The following is an 11,751-nucleotide window of genomic DNA, read 5'->3' on the forward strand; positions in this document are numbered from 1 at the left end:
ACGTCCCACATCCACCCCTTCCCTGCGGATCCCGGCACAGCGCTGCCCATGCAGGCCGGTGCCACGTCCCACATCCACCCCTTCCCTGTAGATCCCGGCACAGCGCTGCCCATGCAGGCAGGTGCCACGTCCCACATCCACCGCTTCCCTGCGGATCCCGGCACAGCGCTGCCCATAGGGGCCGGTGCCACGTCCCACATCCACCGCTTCCCTGCGGATCCCGGCACAGCGCTGCCCATGGAGGCCGGTGCCACGTCCCACATCCACCGCTTCCCTGCGGATCCCGGCACAGCGCTGCCCATAGAGGCCGGTGCCACATCCCACATCCACCGCTTCCCTGCGGATCCCGGCACAGCGCTGCCCATGCAGGCCGGTGCCACGTCCCACATCCACCGCTTCCCTGCGGATCCCGGCACAGCGCTGCCCATGGAGGCCGGTGCCACGTCCCACATCCACCGCTTCCCTGCGGATCCCGGCACAGCGCTGCCCATGCAGGCCGGTGCCACGTCCCACATCCACCGCTTCCCTGCGGATCCCGGCACAGCGCTGCCCATAGGGGCCGGTGCCACGTCCCACATCCACCGCTTCCCTGCGGATCCCGGCACAGCGCTGCCCATAGAGGCCGGTGCCACGTCCCACATCCACCGCTTCCCTGCGGATCCCGGCACAGCGCTGCCCATGCAGGCCGGTGCCACGTCCCACATCCACCGCTTCCCTGCGGATCCCGGCACAGCGCTGCCCATAGAGGCCAGTGCCACGTCCCACATCCACCCCTTCCCTGCGGATCCCGGCACAGCGCTGCCCATAGAGGCCGGTGCCACGTCCCACATCCACCGCTTCCCTGCGCCTCCGACTGCTCCATCCCCACCCACGTGTGCGGCTCCGGCCCTGGCCACGGGGCCGGGCCGTGTCACGTGACCAACGGTCGCTCCTGAGGCGGCAGGAGCTGAGGGAGGCGCCGCCATCTTGGGGCTGTGTGTGCTGAGGGGAGCGGGGCTCATGCCCAGCCGCTGCGCTGACTGCGGGGTGTGTGGGGCTCCCTGAGCACCAAGGAGGCTCCATGGGGTGGTGCGGAGTTGGGGTGTTGTGGGGGGTGCCATGGGTGCTCTGTATCTCTTGTCCCTCCGGCCTGTTTCAGCTCTGCACATGGTGCAGTCCAGAAACGGCCCTTGGGGAAGGGGTTGAAGCAAAACGTGCTGGGGGGAGTGGGGGGGTTGGAGTTGGGATTGGAACAGATGCGAGGGGCAGCGTGGCTGTTCTCACAGCCAGGAGCAGGGAGGGAAAAGTGTGCTGTCAGACACCAGTCATGGAGGAGATGGGTGCTGCAGGCCCACGGACCCTGTCTGAGCAGGCTCGCACCAGGGCCCCACGGAGTTCCTGCAGTCTCCAACCCGTTTGCCTGGTTTGACACTGTTCTAACCCAAACTTGGTTTCTGAGCGAACCCCTTCCTCAGCTGCAGGTGGAAGTGCAGGAAGAGCAGCGTTTCCCTTCCTTAGGAAAGCAGATCTGCAATGTGGGTTTGTGCTTTCTGTCATAGCAGGTGCCTCAGTACTGCTGGTGGGTATGCGCGTTTAACTGGCTTGCCCAAATTCCAGCCTTCAGGAGTCCCAGATTCTAATGAATAATAGAGGCATTCTTTCTTAATAACACAAGGTTCATTTGCTACGTAGAGATGTAATTTTCATCTAACGTATCTATAAACCCTGCTGGATTACTGGAAATAAAGCCGGTTTAGTGATGATTTGTCTTCTGTATTTCAAATAGCTGATTGCTGCAAAATGTTCCCACTTGTTCCTGCTGTTTGTGAAACAACACGGAGTCACCCCACAGGAAATCGGAGCCATTGAGCTTATAAATGAGAGTGACAGACTTGGCACAAAGCTCCGTTTGCTGGGAATAGCTTGGGATTGCCATCACAGCAGCGCATGCTTCTGGTTAGTATAACTACAGGTCATAGAATCAGAATGGTTTGGGTTGGAAAGGACCTTAAGATCATCCAGTTCCAATCCCAGTGCCATGGGCAGGGACACCTCACACTAAACTATGGCACCCAAGGCTCTGTCCAGCCTGGCCTTGAACACTGCCAGGGATGGAGCATTCACAGCCTCCCTGGGCACCCATTCCAGTGCCTCAGCACCCTCACAGTAAAGAACTTCCTCCTTGTATCTAACCTGAACTTCCCCTGTTTAAGTTTTAACCCATATACATAGCTCTGTAATAGCTACTAAATCCTATAAAAGGGCTCCAACAAAAAGGAATTCACCACATATTACAGTGACCTTAAGCTCCTTTTCATTTTAGGACGTCTGGAAGGTGTTAACAGCAAATGTAAGAGGTTTTGACAAGTTTCAGGAAGTATTTGAAGACTGCAGCCACTTCGGAGCGCTTCCACAGCCCGTTTCCAAGAAGCATGAAGACATTGCTGCCTGCAATTATTTAATGACAAGGAATAACAATGGGGAAGAGCTTCCTTCTAGCTGAATCGCTGAAAATGGGTGGCACTGCTCTTGTCCTTTATCTTGTTTTGCAATTAATTCAAGAGACAAAAGCTTCTGTTGGGAATTGCATTCCCAGAAAAACCATAAAATACCAAAGTAAGTGAAACGCAGGCATTTCACAAGCAGAAAGAAATGTAGCACAGTGTTGGGAGTTCATTATTTATTAGGCATGAAAAGGAATGCTATGGGCTGTTGCAGGTGCACTCATCCAAATGACAGGAATGCCTGAACAGTAGTTGTTGTAGCTGGAGGTTCTGGCTTACAGGTAATTATAACGGTGTTGTTTATGTGCCTGTAAGAAATTAGGAACAGAATATCTCTGCATTTATTCAAATACTTTCCTAGCATTTAGGAAATGTCCTGGAAAAGCAGACAAGCTTTTCCCTTTGTTCTGTTGCAGTTTGGTTTCAATCTGGAATTTTTATTATGTTGTGATTCTAGTGCTAAATAAAATAACTTCTCTTCTGCATTTTGCAGCAGGAAATCTCACCACCTTTAGAGAAGAAGGCTTGGCCAATGTCTCCACTCTGCTTGTGGACAAAGAAACCAATACCCTGTTTGTGGGAGGCAGAGATGCAGTGTTCGCTCTGGACTTGAGTAATATTTCTAGAGAAATAGCCAGGGTAAATGAAAGATCTTTTTTTTCCATACCTTCATTGAAAAGAAATACTTTGCTTGTGGATTTCTTCAGGTGAACATCATGCTCTAAGTGGCTACAAGTATTACTGTTTCAAGGCTTGACACTTGTATCACAGGATCTTTATTATAATCAGGTATCTATTATCATCAGTTTTTCTATTATGCCTTGTCTGCTGGAGAGGTGTAGAAAAATGCTTCTTTACCCCATAAGATCAAAGGTAGGGTTATTTAGGGATATTTGACACATAATGTTGTGGGGGGAAAAAAACAGGTAATTGCAACATAGCACCTCACAAGTGTTTCTGGCTTTTAGGGATACTGGTTTGCTACACAGGAAAGGCAGCTGGAATGTGTTCATAGAGGAAAGGACAAGGTAGGAACTTCTGTTGTTACTAACTGAAATAAAAATGGTGACAGGATCAAGCTTCTTTGTACCAAAGTCAAAGCTCCTGTCAGTATGTTGGGTTTGTTTGCTTGCTCCTCATACACAGGGAGATTGCCAGATGCAGTCCACTCCACTGTACAGCTTTTGTGTTGATTTTCTGTTTTAGATAAGATGCCAGAACTACGTCCTCTTCCTCCATAAGATAAACGCCTCTTACTTGTATGTCTGTGGAACCAACGCCTATCACCCAGCTTGTGATTACATGGTAATTAGGTTTGAATAAAGGGTTTCCTGCAGATATTTGAGCAGTGTGGCAGATCTTTAAACCCTTTGCTCAAAATATTCCTGCCGAAAACTTCCCTAATTCTTTTATAGCAGTATGAAAGACCAGAAAGTGACTTCTCCTCCTGTTTAAATGATTGTTTCCCATAGGTTATCCATGGGACAAACATCAGCTTGCAAGGAACAGCTGAGGAGAGCAGAGGAAAGTGTCCCTTTGAACCAACTCAGAAGTATGCGTCTGTTTTTGTAGGTGTGTTTGGGCTGACAGGAAACCTGAAATGAGTTTCCTCCTCTAAACTAAGCTATTGGATACCATTACCCTAATTCTGGTTTTGCTTCCCAAACCTAGTTTGTTCCTTACCGGATGGCTTTGCTTTTGAAAAAGAAGTACTTTATACTTGTTTGTTTCTTCCAAATCTTTGCAGATGGGGAATTTTACTCAGCTACTTCGAATAATTTCTTGGGAACAGAACCTGTAATACGTCGCAGCATGAGAAATCCTGTAAGGACAGAGTTTAAAACATCATGGCTAAATGGTAAGAAGCTTTTTTATATCTTTCAGTCTCTTGAACTTCAGTTTGGTGTATGAATTCTCTCTGGAGTGCAGCAGGATGTGATGGATTGGTTTTGCAATGTGAGCTTTTGAATTAAGGACAGAATGTAAAAGACATCTGTGAGCATGGACTACACTGATGAGATGAGCCACAGCCCTTTGCCATTTATGAAAACACAGTTCCTTCTCATAACGTTGGATAGATTCATAAATACTTTTCAGCCTTTTCACTAGTCCACAAAAAAGTTCAATTTGGCTTAATTTATAAGAATATTTGGAATTTGTGTTTCTCTTGGAATAAACTTCAGTGTTTTGTGTGTTTGTGTTTCAGAGCCAAGCTTTGTCAGCATGGAAATAGTGCAGGAAAGTGAATCTAATCCGAATGGAGATGATGATAAAATTTATGTCTTCTTCACCGAAACAGCTGTTGAATTTGAATTCTATGACAAGCTGCTGGTGTCCAGAATTGCCCGTGTCTGCAGAGTTAGTGTCTGTAGTATAAAGGTTTTGAGTAGTGTATTGCAGATGAAATTTCATACTCGAGTGATTGACACTGGCATTCACACTGCTTGACCAAAGAGAGCTCTCTTGTGTACAGTTATTTCTCAACTAGCTTCCACTTTCTTGCTAGAACACAACCAGCTATTCAGGTTGCATTTCACATTTCATCCTTTTTGTCTTTGCCTTTGAACTGAGACTTCTATTGAAAGGCCAACTGTATTTTTCTACACATCAGCGCTGTTATGAATATGACACCTTTTTCCTGATGCATCCTACAGTGCCTATCTTATTCCTTCATTTAGGGAGATCTTGGTGGAAAACGTATCTTGCAGAGAAGATGGACATCGTTTCTAAAGTCCCGCCTTTCCTGTTCCATTCCAGAATTGAACTTCCATTTCAGTGTTGTCCAGGACATCTTTTTACTTAGGAGAAGGAGGTGGCAGGACAGCATATTTTATGGAATTTTTTCCCAGCAATGGTGAGAGAGAGGGCTGTGTTCATACTGGAATTTGGAATGAATGGAGGGAAGGGTTCTCACTGCAGTGGGACTAGCCTAGGTACAGCCATTTGCCTTTAACTCAGAGCCAGAAGCTACTTGCATTGCATGTTATAATGGACTACATTTGGTTTTCTTACAGCTTGATCCAACTGAGCAAACATTATCATCTGAAACAAAATGGGTTTGGTTCCTGGGCCAAAGCCTTCAATTCGAGACTAACCAAAAACTTCTCCTAAGCCAAGTTTTGAGAGTTATGTTTTCTCTAGTTGGATGGTGGGGCAATTAAAACTCATTACATAGAAAATTACATAATTACATGCACAAAGCCCTGGATTCTTCTGGTCCTTATGGCACTAAAAGAAATAGCTGACATTTCAAGGTGCAGAGTTATTCTCCTGCTCCAAAAGTAGTTTGTGTCATGCTCTGCTTGTCCAATTTCATGTTCTGTGGAAACGGAAAAAGAACTCCAAACAAAAAACCATACAAGTTTTAGGGTTCAGTGGCTTTTTCATAGTGCTCTGACTCATGAAGAAAAACAAGACAAAGTGAATCAAAACTTTGCATATCCAAAAATACCAAAGGAGCCATGAGTAGGTAACTCTCTTGTTTTGTAAAAGCATCAGAATTACCAGAATGCAGCAGAGTCAGCACTGTGCAGCTTAACCTGCTGCCACCTATTTGCTCATCACTATTCCCACTAGAGCTTTGGTGGGTGTCTATGACAGTGGGGTTTATTCCTGGTTCTGGCAGGTTGGATTCCATGTGTCCTAAGACAGGAATTTGTAGAACATCTATTCCTTTGGCTCTATCATTCCCTGGGAGACCTGAAATCTTGTCAGTGTCTGATCCAGACACTCCTAAAAGGCTCCCTCCATTTTCAGGCATTATCTTGAGACACGTTGTAATTGGAGGCAAAGAGGGAATTGTGGTTTTCAGGAAGACGAGTTAAAGGGATTAGAAGAAGAATTAATGGTTTGTGTCAGAAGTGAGGAGCCAAAGGGAGGAGAATCCTTTCAGAACATTGATTACCATGGGCCTGTCCACAAGAGAGGTTGTCAGAGGTTCTCATTCTCTGTGTTCCAGTTTATTTGAGGGTGGGTACTTCATTTTTAACAAATATTTAATACCATCTTTACTGGTGTTTTTGGTTTATTCTCAGTGGATCATGAAAACTGCAACAGAGAAGGATTTTTAGTGTTAGCTGTCTTTTGACTAACCCTGAGAAAGATCAGTGTGCACTGCGAGGGGGGTGGGGGTGAGGGGTATGTGTTACACTATTTCTTTCTTTATAACAAAAGTAAAATCTGCTTTTCTGTTGTGTGTTGTGCTGTTTTCCTCCAAGGGGAAGATTAGACATATCAGCTGTTTGTGCCTACAGTATGAAAACTATTCAGGAAGTCTTCTCCAAAGGAAGCTACAAGGGAACAGTAACTGTGGAACATGCCCCTGTTAAGTGGATGGTTTACAGGGGAGAAGTGCCAGTTCCACGTCCTGGTGCTGTAAATATGAATTTACCTGTTCTAATTAAAACCCAACCTCTGGAATGTCTTTTTTTTACCACTAAAAATGCAGTGTGTACAATCAGCTTCCCCCTTCCATCACACTAAAGTTCCTAGAAAAGCCTCCTTGCCACAAGCTGTGGGGTTACTGGCTAGTGCATACAGGAAAAGAATGTGGTTTACCTTTTGATGATAAGTAGAAGTAACTGAATGCTTAGAGGGAAATGCACCTTTTCTCTATACCTCAATGAAATGAAAACCCAAGTGTCCTCATGCGTGTTGTGTTTTGTTCCTAGTGCATAGATAACTCTGCTCGGAGGATGGGGTATAACACTTCTTCTGACTTGCCTGACAAAGTCCTGCAGTTTGTTAGAGATCACCCTCTAATGGATGATTCTGTAAATCCAATTGGTGACAGCCCAGTGCTGCTGAGGAGAGGCTCAAACTACACCAGGATCGTGGTAGACAGAGTCACTGGCCTCGATCAACAAACATATGATGTTATGTTTCTGGGAACAGGTAAGAGCTGTTATTGCAGGAAAAGGGACTCCCCATTGTTCTGTATTTTGTGCCAGATTTTTTCTGAGACTTCAAAAAAGGGCAATTCCCTATCAGCTCTGTTTGAAGTTTTGCATTCAGAAGCTGTCTTGCTAGTTTAATATTTTCATCCCACTTAGATTAAATGTGTTTTTCTTGTTGGATATTAAAAGTCTTTCTTTAGAAACTTTCCATATCAAAGGAGGCTTCACATCATGTTTGCAAATTCAGGGATTGTTTGAGGTCTGGAAAAAAAAATAAATCATTGCTCCTCTCATTGAAAGCAAAAATGAGAATTGCTTTGAAGACTTTCAGAAATTCCCTGTGCCCGGGAATGTCTGCTAAACCTCCCATTTCAACATGAATGACCAGGCTAAAATGTTGTGCTATGTTTAAACAAGCTTCTCTTTAGAAATACATTTCATTTGCTGTAGGTGATGGATATTTGCATAAGGCTCTCAATTGTGATGGGGAAATGCTCATTGTGGAAGAGCTGCAGCTGTTTCTGGCTCCGGAGCCTGTACAGTCTCTCCAGTTATCTTCTGAAAAGGTAGAGCTTCTATCCCTGCATGTGGAAGGGGGCTGCTGTAATAACTTGTCTTGGACCTTGCTCTTCTGTGGTGTTCTCCTGGCTTTTAAATAACCTGTAAATATCTCTATCTGTCTAGGTAGATAATTCTGCTTCTATTATGTATTTGTCAATAACAGAAGCAGGAAACATTTTTCTGGAGAAGAATTTGTGGGTGTCAGAGTATAACTGAAACAAGCCTTTCTGTTCATGAAAAAGTTAGGGAAGGAACTCTTGTCATTTTACTGTGGAAATAGGGACTGCTGTGGAAAGCTGAGGGGGTTTCTCATATCCCCATCTCTTCTGACAAGATCTTTAGTTTACTGATACTTTTAATAAACACCAGAAAACCTGACAATCCATATTAGGAAATAAGAGCTTGAAATCTCCCTATTGCAAAACAGCTCCCTCCCCTGTTTCCAGGGAATGCTCTACGGAGGGTCCCAGTCTCAAGTGGTGCAGCTTCCAGTCTGCCAGTGCCACCGCTACAGGTACTGCATGGACTGCATCCTGGCAAGGGATCCCTACTGTGCCTGGGCTCCAGATGCTCACAGATGTGTCTCACTGGCAGAGCACACTGCTCGTTCAATGTAAGTAAAGAGCTGGTTTCCAGCTGCACACCTGATGGGAGATTGCTTTATCGGTGCACTCTTAACATCTGTAGCACAAGACTCGTGTGTTTCCTAGAACTGGAGTGGTACATCTGGAACACTTCTGGGCTGTGTTTGCATTTCTTTGGGTTTTGGTGGGTTTTGTTGTTTCCTTCTTTTTTTCTTTTTTTTTTTTCCAGGCATTTAATTCAAAGTGTGAAAGCCGGGGATGCCTCCAGCTGCCTCAGTGGAGGTATGTGAATGTCTGGGTTAAGAAACAACAGTAGAACTTCATGTGATCAAAATGCTTATTCAGTTCATGCTTTCTAAGATTCCTCACTAGAGCAGCTTGCTCCAAGTCCCTGTGTCCAACCTGACCTTGAACACTACCAGGGATGGGGCAGCCACAGCTTCTCTGGGCACCCTGTGCCAGTGCCTCAGCACCCTCACAGGGAAGAGCTTCTGCCTAAGAGCTCAGCTCAGTCTCCCCTCTAATAATAAGGCCAGAAAGATGTCACTGTCAGACCTGTGAGCAATGGGATCTCTTTGTCTTTACCCCTTAGCTGTTCATTGCCCATTGGCAAGACTGGTGAATTAGATTTTATGTTTATTGTAATATTTGGTTATGTAAATTAAATGAAAACCCGGTGTTCTGACTTAAAAAAATGTCTTCATCGTTTCAGAAAACAATGTAAGGAAAATTCCCTTTACCCCTGGAAACAACGTTCATCTTCAGTGTGCTCCCCTGTCCAATCTGGCAAGCGTAGTGTGGAAGTTTAATGGGAGCAGGATTCAAGCCGAGGCCTCGAGATATCTCCTCTATGATGGAGGAATGGCAATACTTAATGTGACAGCAGACGTGGCCGGGTTCTATGATTGCCTCTCGGTAGAGAAATCCAAAGGGAAAGAGTTCCTTGTCACGGTGGCCCGCTATGCCCTTTATGCCCGAGGAAAGCCAGAGGAAGCAAGTATTATTGCCACAGCAAATAAGCATAGGGAAACAGAAGCCGTAGGGTTTCAGTCTTCAGTACCAGCTCCTTCACTGAAGGAGGCAGCAAAGCAGGAATCTGCTGCCAGCCAGAGAGAGAAGCCCATTTTAAAACTCTTGGGGGCTGGGTTTGCTCTTATCTTTATCTTGCTGGTTTTGAGCTTCCACAAGAGTCATTTGTCTCTGCCTTGGAAGAGCAGAGAAACCAGCCCAAACTCCACTGGTAGAGCTGGCTCAGGAAGCCCAGCACTGGCTGCAGAGAGAGAGGCTGGGCTGTGAAAGGAAATGTTCAGACACACAAATGGGCAAGCCGTGAAGCCCTGCTCAGGAGCTTGCTGTGAGGAGCACAGCACCAGCACACGGCTTCACCCAGAGCTCTGGGAGCTTGTGGCCCACAGAGCTGTTTGGTGAAGGGGACACGGTGTTTCCTGTTAAGGAATGTGGAATATCAATTTAGGTAGGAGGCAGAAGACAAGCTGTGTTGTGTATTACATAGATGTGTTACCAGTTACTGCTTTTAAAAGCAAGTTTCCTTGTTCGGGTACCTTTTTGACATGATAGAACCATAAGAATAAATTTCTTTCAAAACCTGATCCTGATCCACTTTTCTGTAACGGGGGGGGGGGGGGGGGGTTGCCCAGGTCCAGAGGCTGATGCTTCAGGAGCTATTCATAGTTGGCATTTAATGTTTCACCTTCAGACTTTCTGTTTAATCTACAAATAGCAACTAATTAAGTTTCCCAGTGCCCCAAGAGGTTGCTACTCTCCTCATTTCACATGTGAGGTTAAATTACTTGTCACTGACCACAGTGAGTATTGGTGTCAGATCTGGTGCTTTGTTAGAACTTCCCGAGTCATCTTCCTGTATGTTTTCTTTCTCTATTTTCTTCTCCTTTCCCTTTATTTAGGCTTTCAAAACACATTCCACACTTCTTTGTTCTGTGTTTTTAGTGACCTTTATGATACATCTTCCTCTGTCCCAAAATGTTATGAATCAACTTACATATGGCATCCTTGTTCAGAACCGAGTTCTGAGGTGTGGTCAGAATTGCAGCTCCTTTTGTACGAGCCTACTGAAAGCCAAGCCCCTGAGACCCTTTTTTCTTCATTCTCTAATAAATGGTCTCTTCTATTTGGCAAATAACATGGGTTCTGGACAAAAGGCAGTGCTGCCTCTCGCTGTCAGAGGTGCGTCAAGTGTGAGGTGGATGCTCCTCTAGACAAGAACAGCCCATTTCTGTGTAGTTTTCACACAGCTGTGAGAGGAGAAACCTTGGAAATGATTCTCCTGTGTGGAAGTTTGTACCAGGTGTAGAAAGACACCTACTGTCAAACAGGATTGCTTGGAAACGAAGACGATGTGTATGGATACCTGTTTAGGGAGAGAGACCAGACAAGCAGCTGTGCAGTGTTCTTTCTCCCTTAAAACGTAAATAGTTGAAGCTTCTCTCCATTGGAGCAAAGCCCCAGTCTCTTCTTTTAGGATACCTTCTTTCTCCCAGGATCAAATTATTCTTCTGTTACACTTCATAACAACAGGTTCTTGTTGTATTATCTTGTGTTATTATCTGGCAGTACTGCAGAAAGAAGGTGAGGCCAGATGTTGAACTTGCAGGAAGCAAATTCCTGGATCACTGTGGCTGTTGACACCACTACTTACAGCAGTGCTTGTGCTTCCCCTGGGAGGATGTAATGGGAACACCACCAGCCTTTCTAGCTAGGTGAAGCCATGGGCACAATGTGTGGACAAGAGAACTATCTCCAGCTGAAAATCAGGAGACTGGAGAGTTGCTGGCAGACCGCTATGCCAAGATGTGCCTGGAGGTGACTGTACCAGAGCAATGGAGAAACCAGATCTGAGGTGTATATCTTGTCTCACAGCTTGAAAGGGAGTATACTTCATGCAGGGTTCCTTTACCTATATTCCTACTCCCTGCATGCAAAGGGCTATGTGGAAATTAAGGATGCAGACCAGGTAGTGCTATGGAACTAATAACATAGGAAATCAAGATTGCCACTCTCATCTTTGGGGACACTTCCTCTCTTCCCAGAGTGGAAGAAAGTGCAGATGGAATATAAAACCCCATTTCAGCAAATCCTCACAAGGCGACCACCATTTGGGTTTAGCTCAATTCCTGCTGATCTAATTACCCTAATTTAGACGTGTAAGATAATTAGCTTCCAAGAAAAGTGTGCAGGTAAGTTCCAGTT

At 45.6% G+C, this 11,751-nt stretch overlaps 1 protein-coding gene across 3 annotated transcripts; it reads left to right on the top strand.

Moving 5' to 3' along the window:
* Positions 1-920: 920 nt before the first annotated feature.
* Positions 921-10,133, top strand: LOC133210028 (semaphorin-4E-like). 3 transcript variants are annotated; one of them, XM_061349100.1, is made up of 15 exons: positions 921-1,026; positions 2,303-2,595; positions 2,977-3,122; positions 3,452-3,511; positions 3,690-3,788; positions 3,956-4,055; positions 4,231-4,341; positions 4,690-4,841; positions 5,162-5,337; positions 6,701-6,857; positions 7,154-7,376; positions 7,829-7,944; positions 8,386-8,552; positions 8,753-8,805; positions 9,236-10,133. In XM_061349100.1, exons 2-15 carry the CDS (start codon positions 2,457-2,459, stop codon positions 9,817-9,819), a joined length of 2,283 nt encoding a protein of 760 aa, XP_061205084.1. In that variant the 5' UTR covers positions 921-1,026; positions 2,303-2,456; the 3' UTR covers positions 9,820-10,133. The 3 variants fall into 3 exon arrangements, with proteins under 3 accessions (XP_061205084.1, XP_061205171.1, XP_061205242.1); XM_061349187.1 differs by having other exon boundaries at positions 929-1,065; XM_061349258.1 differs by lacking the exon at positions 921-1,026 and adding an exon at positions 1,480-1,514.
* Positions 10,134-11,751: the final 1,618 nt, after the last annotated feature.

Source organism: Neopsephotus bourkii, unplaced genomic scaffold (genome assembly GCF_033783945.1).
Source record: "Neopsephotus bourkii isolate Nb327-2 ecotype Australia unplaced genomic scaffold, CSIRO-AGI_Nbou_v1 NB_2, whole genome shotgun sequence".
Classification (NCBI taxonomy): Eukaryota; Metazoa; Chordata; class Aves; order Psittaciformes; family Psittacidae; genus Neopsephotus; species Neopsephotus bourkii.

Bases quoted from the DNA above. Each gene is read 5' to 3' on its own strand.
- LOC133210028 (XM_061349100.1), top strand. From the start codon at position 2,457: ATGGGGAAGAGCTTCCTTCTAGCTGAATCGCTGAAAATGGGTGGCACT. The intron at 2,596-2,976 runs GTAAGTGAAACG...TGCATTTTGCAG, and splicing joins AAAAACCATAAAATACCAAA to CAGGAAATCTCACCACCTTT. The intron at 4,342-4,689 runs GTAAGAAGCTTT...TTTGTGTTTCAG, and splicing joins TAAAACATCATGGCTAAATG to AGCCAAGCTTTGTCAGCATG.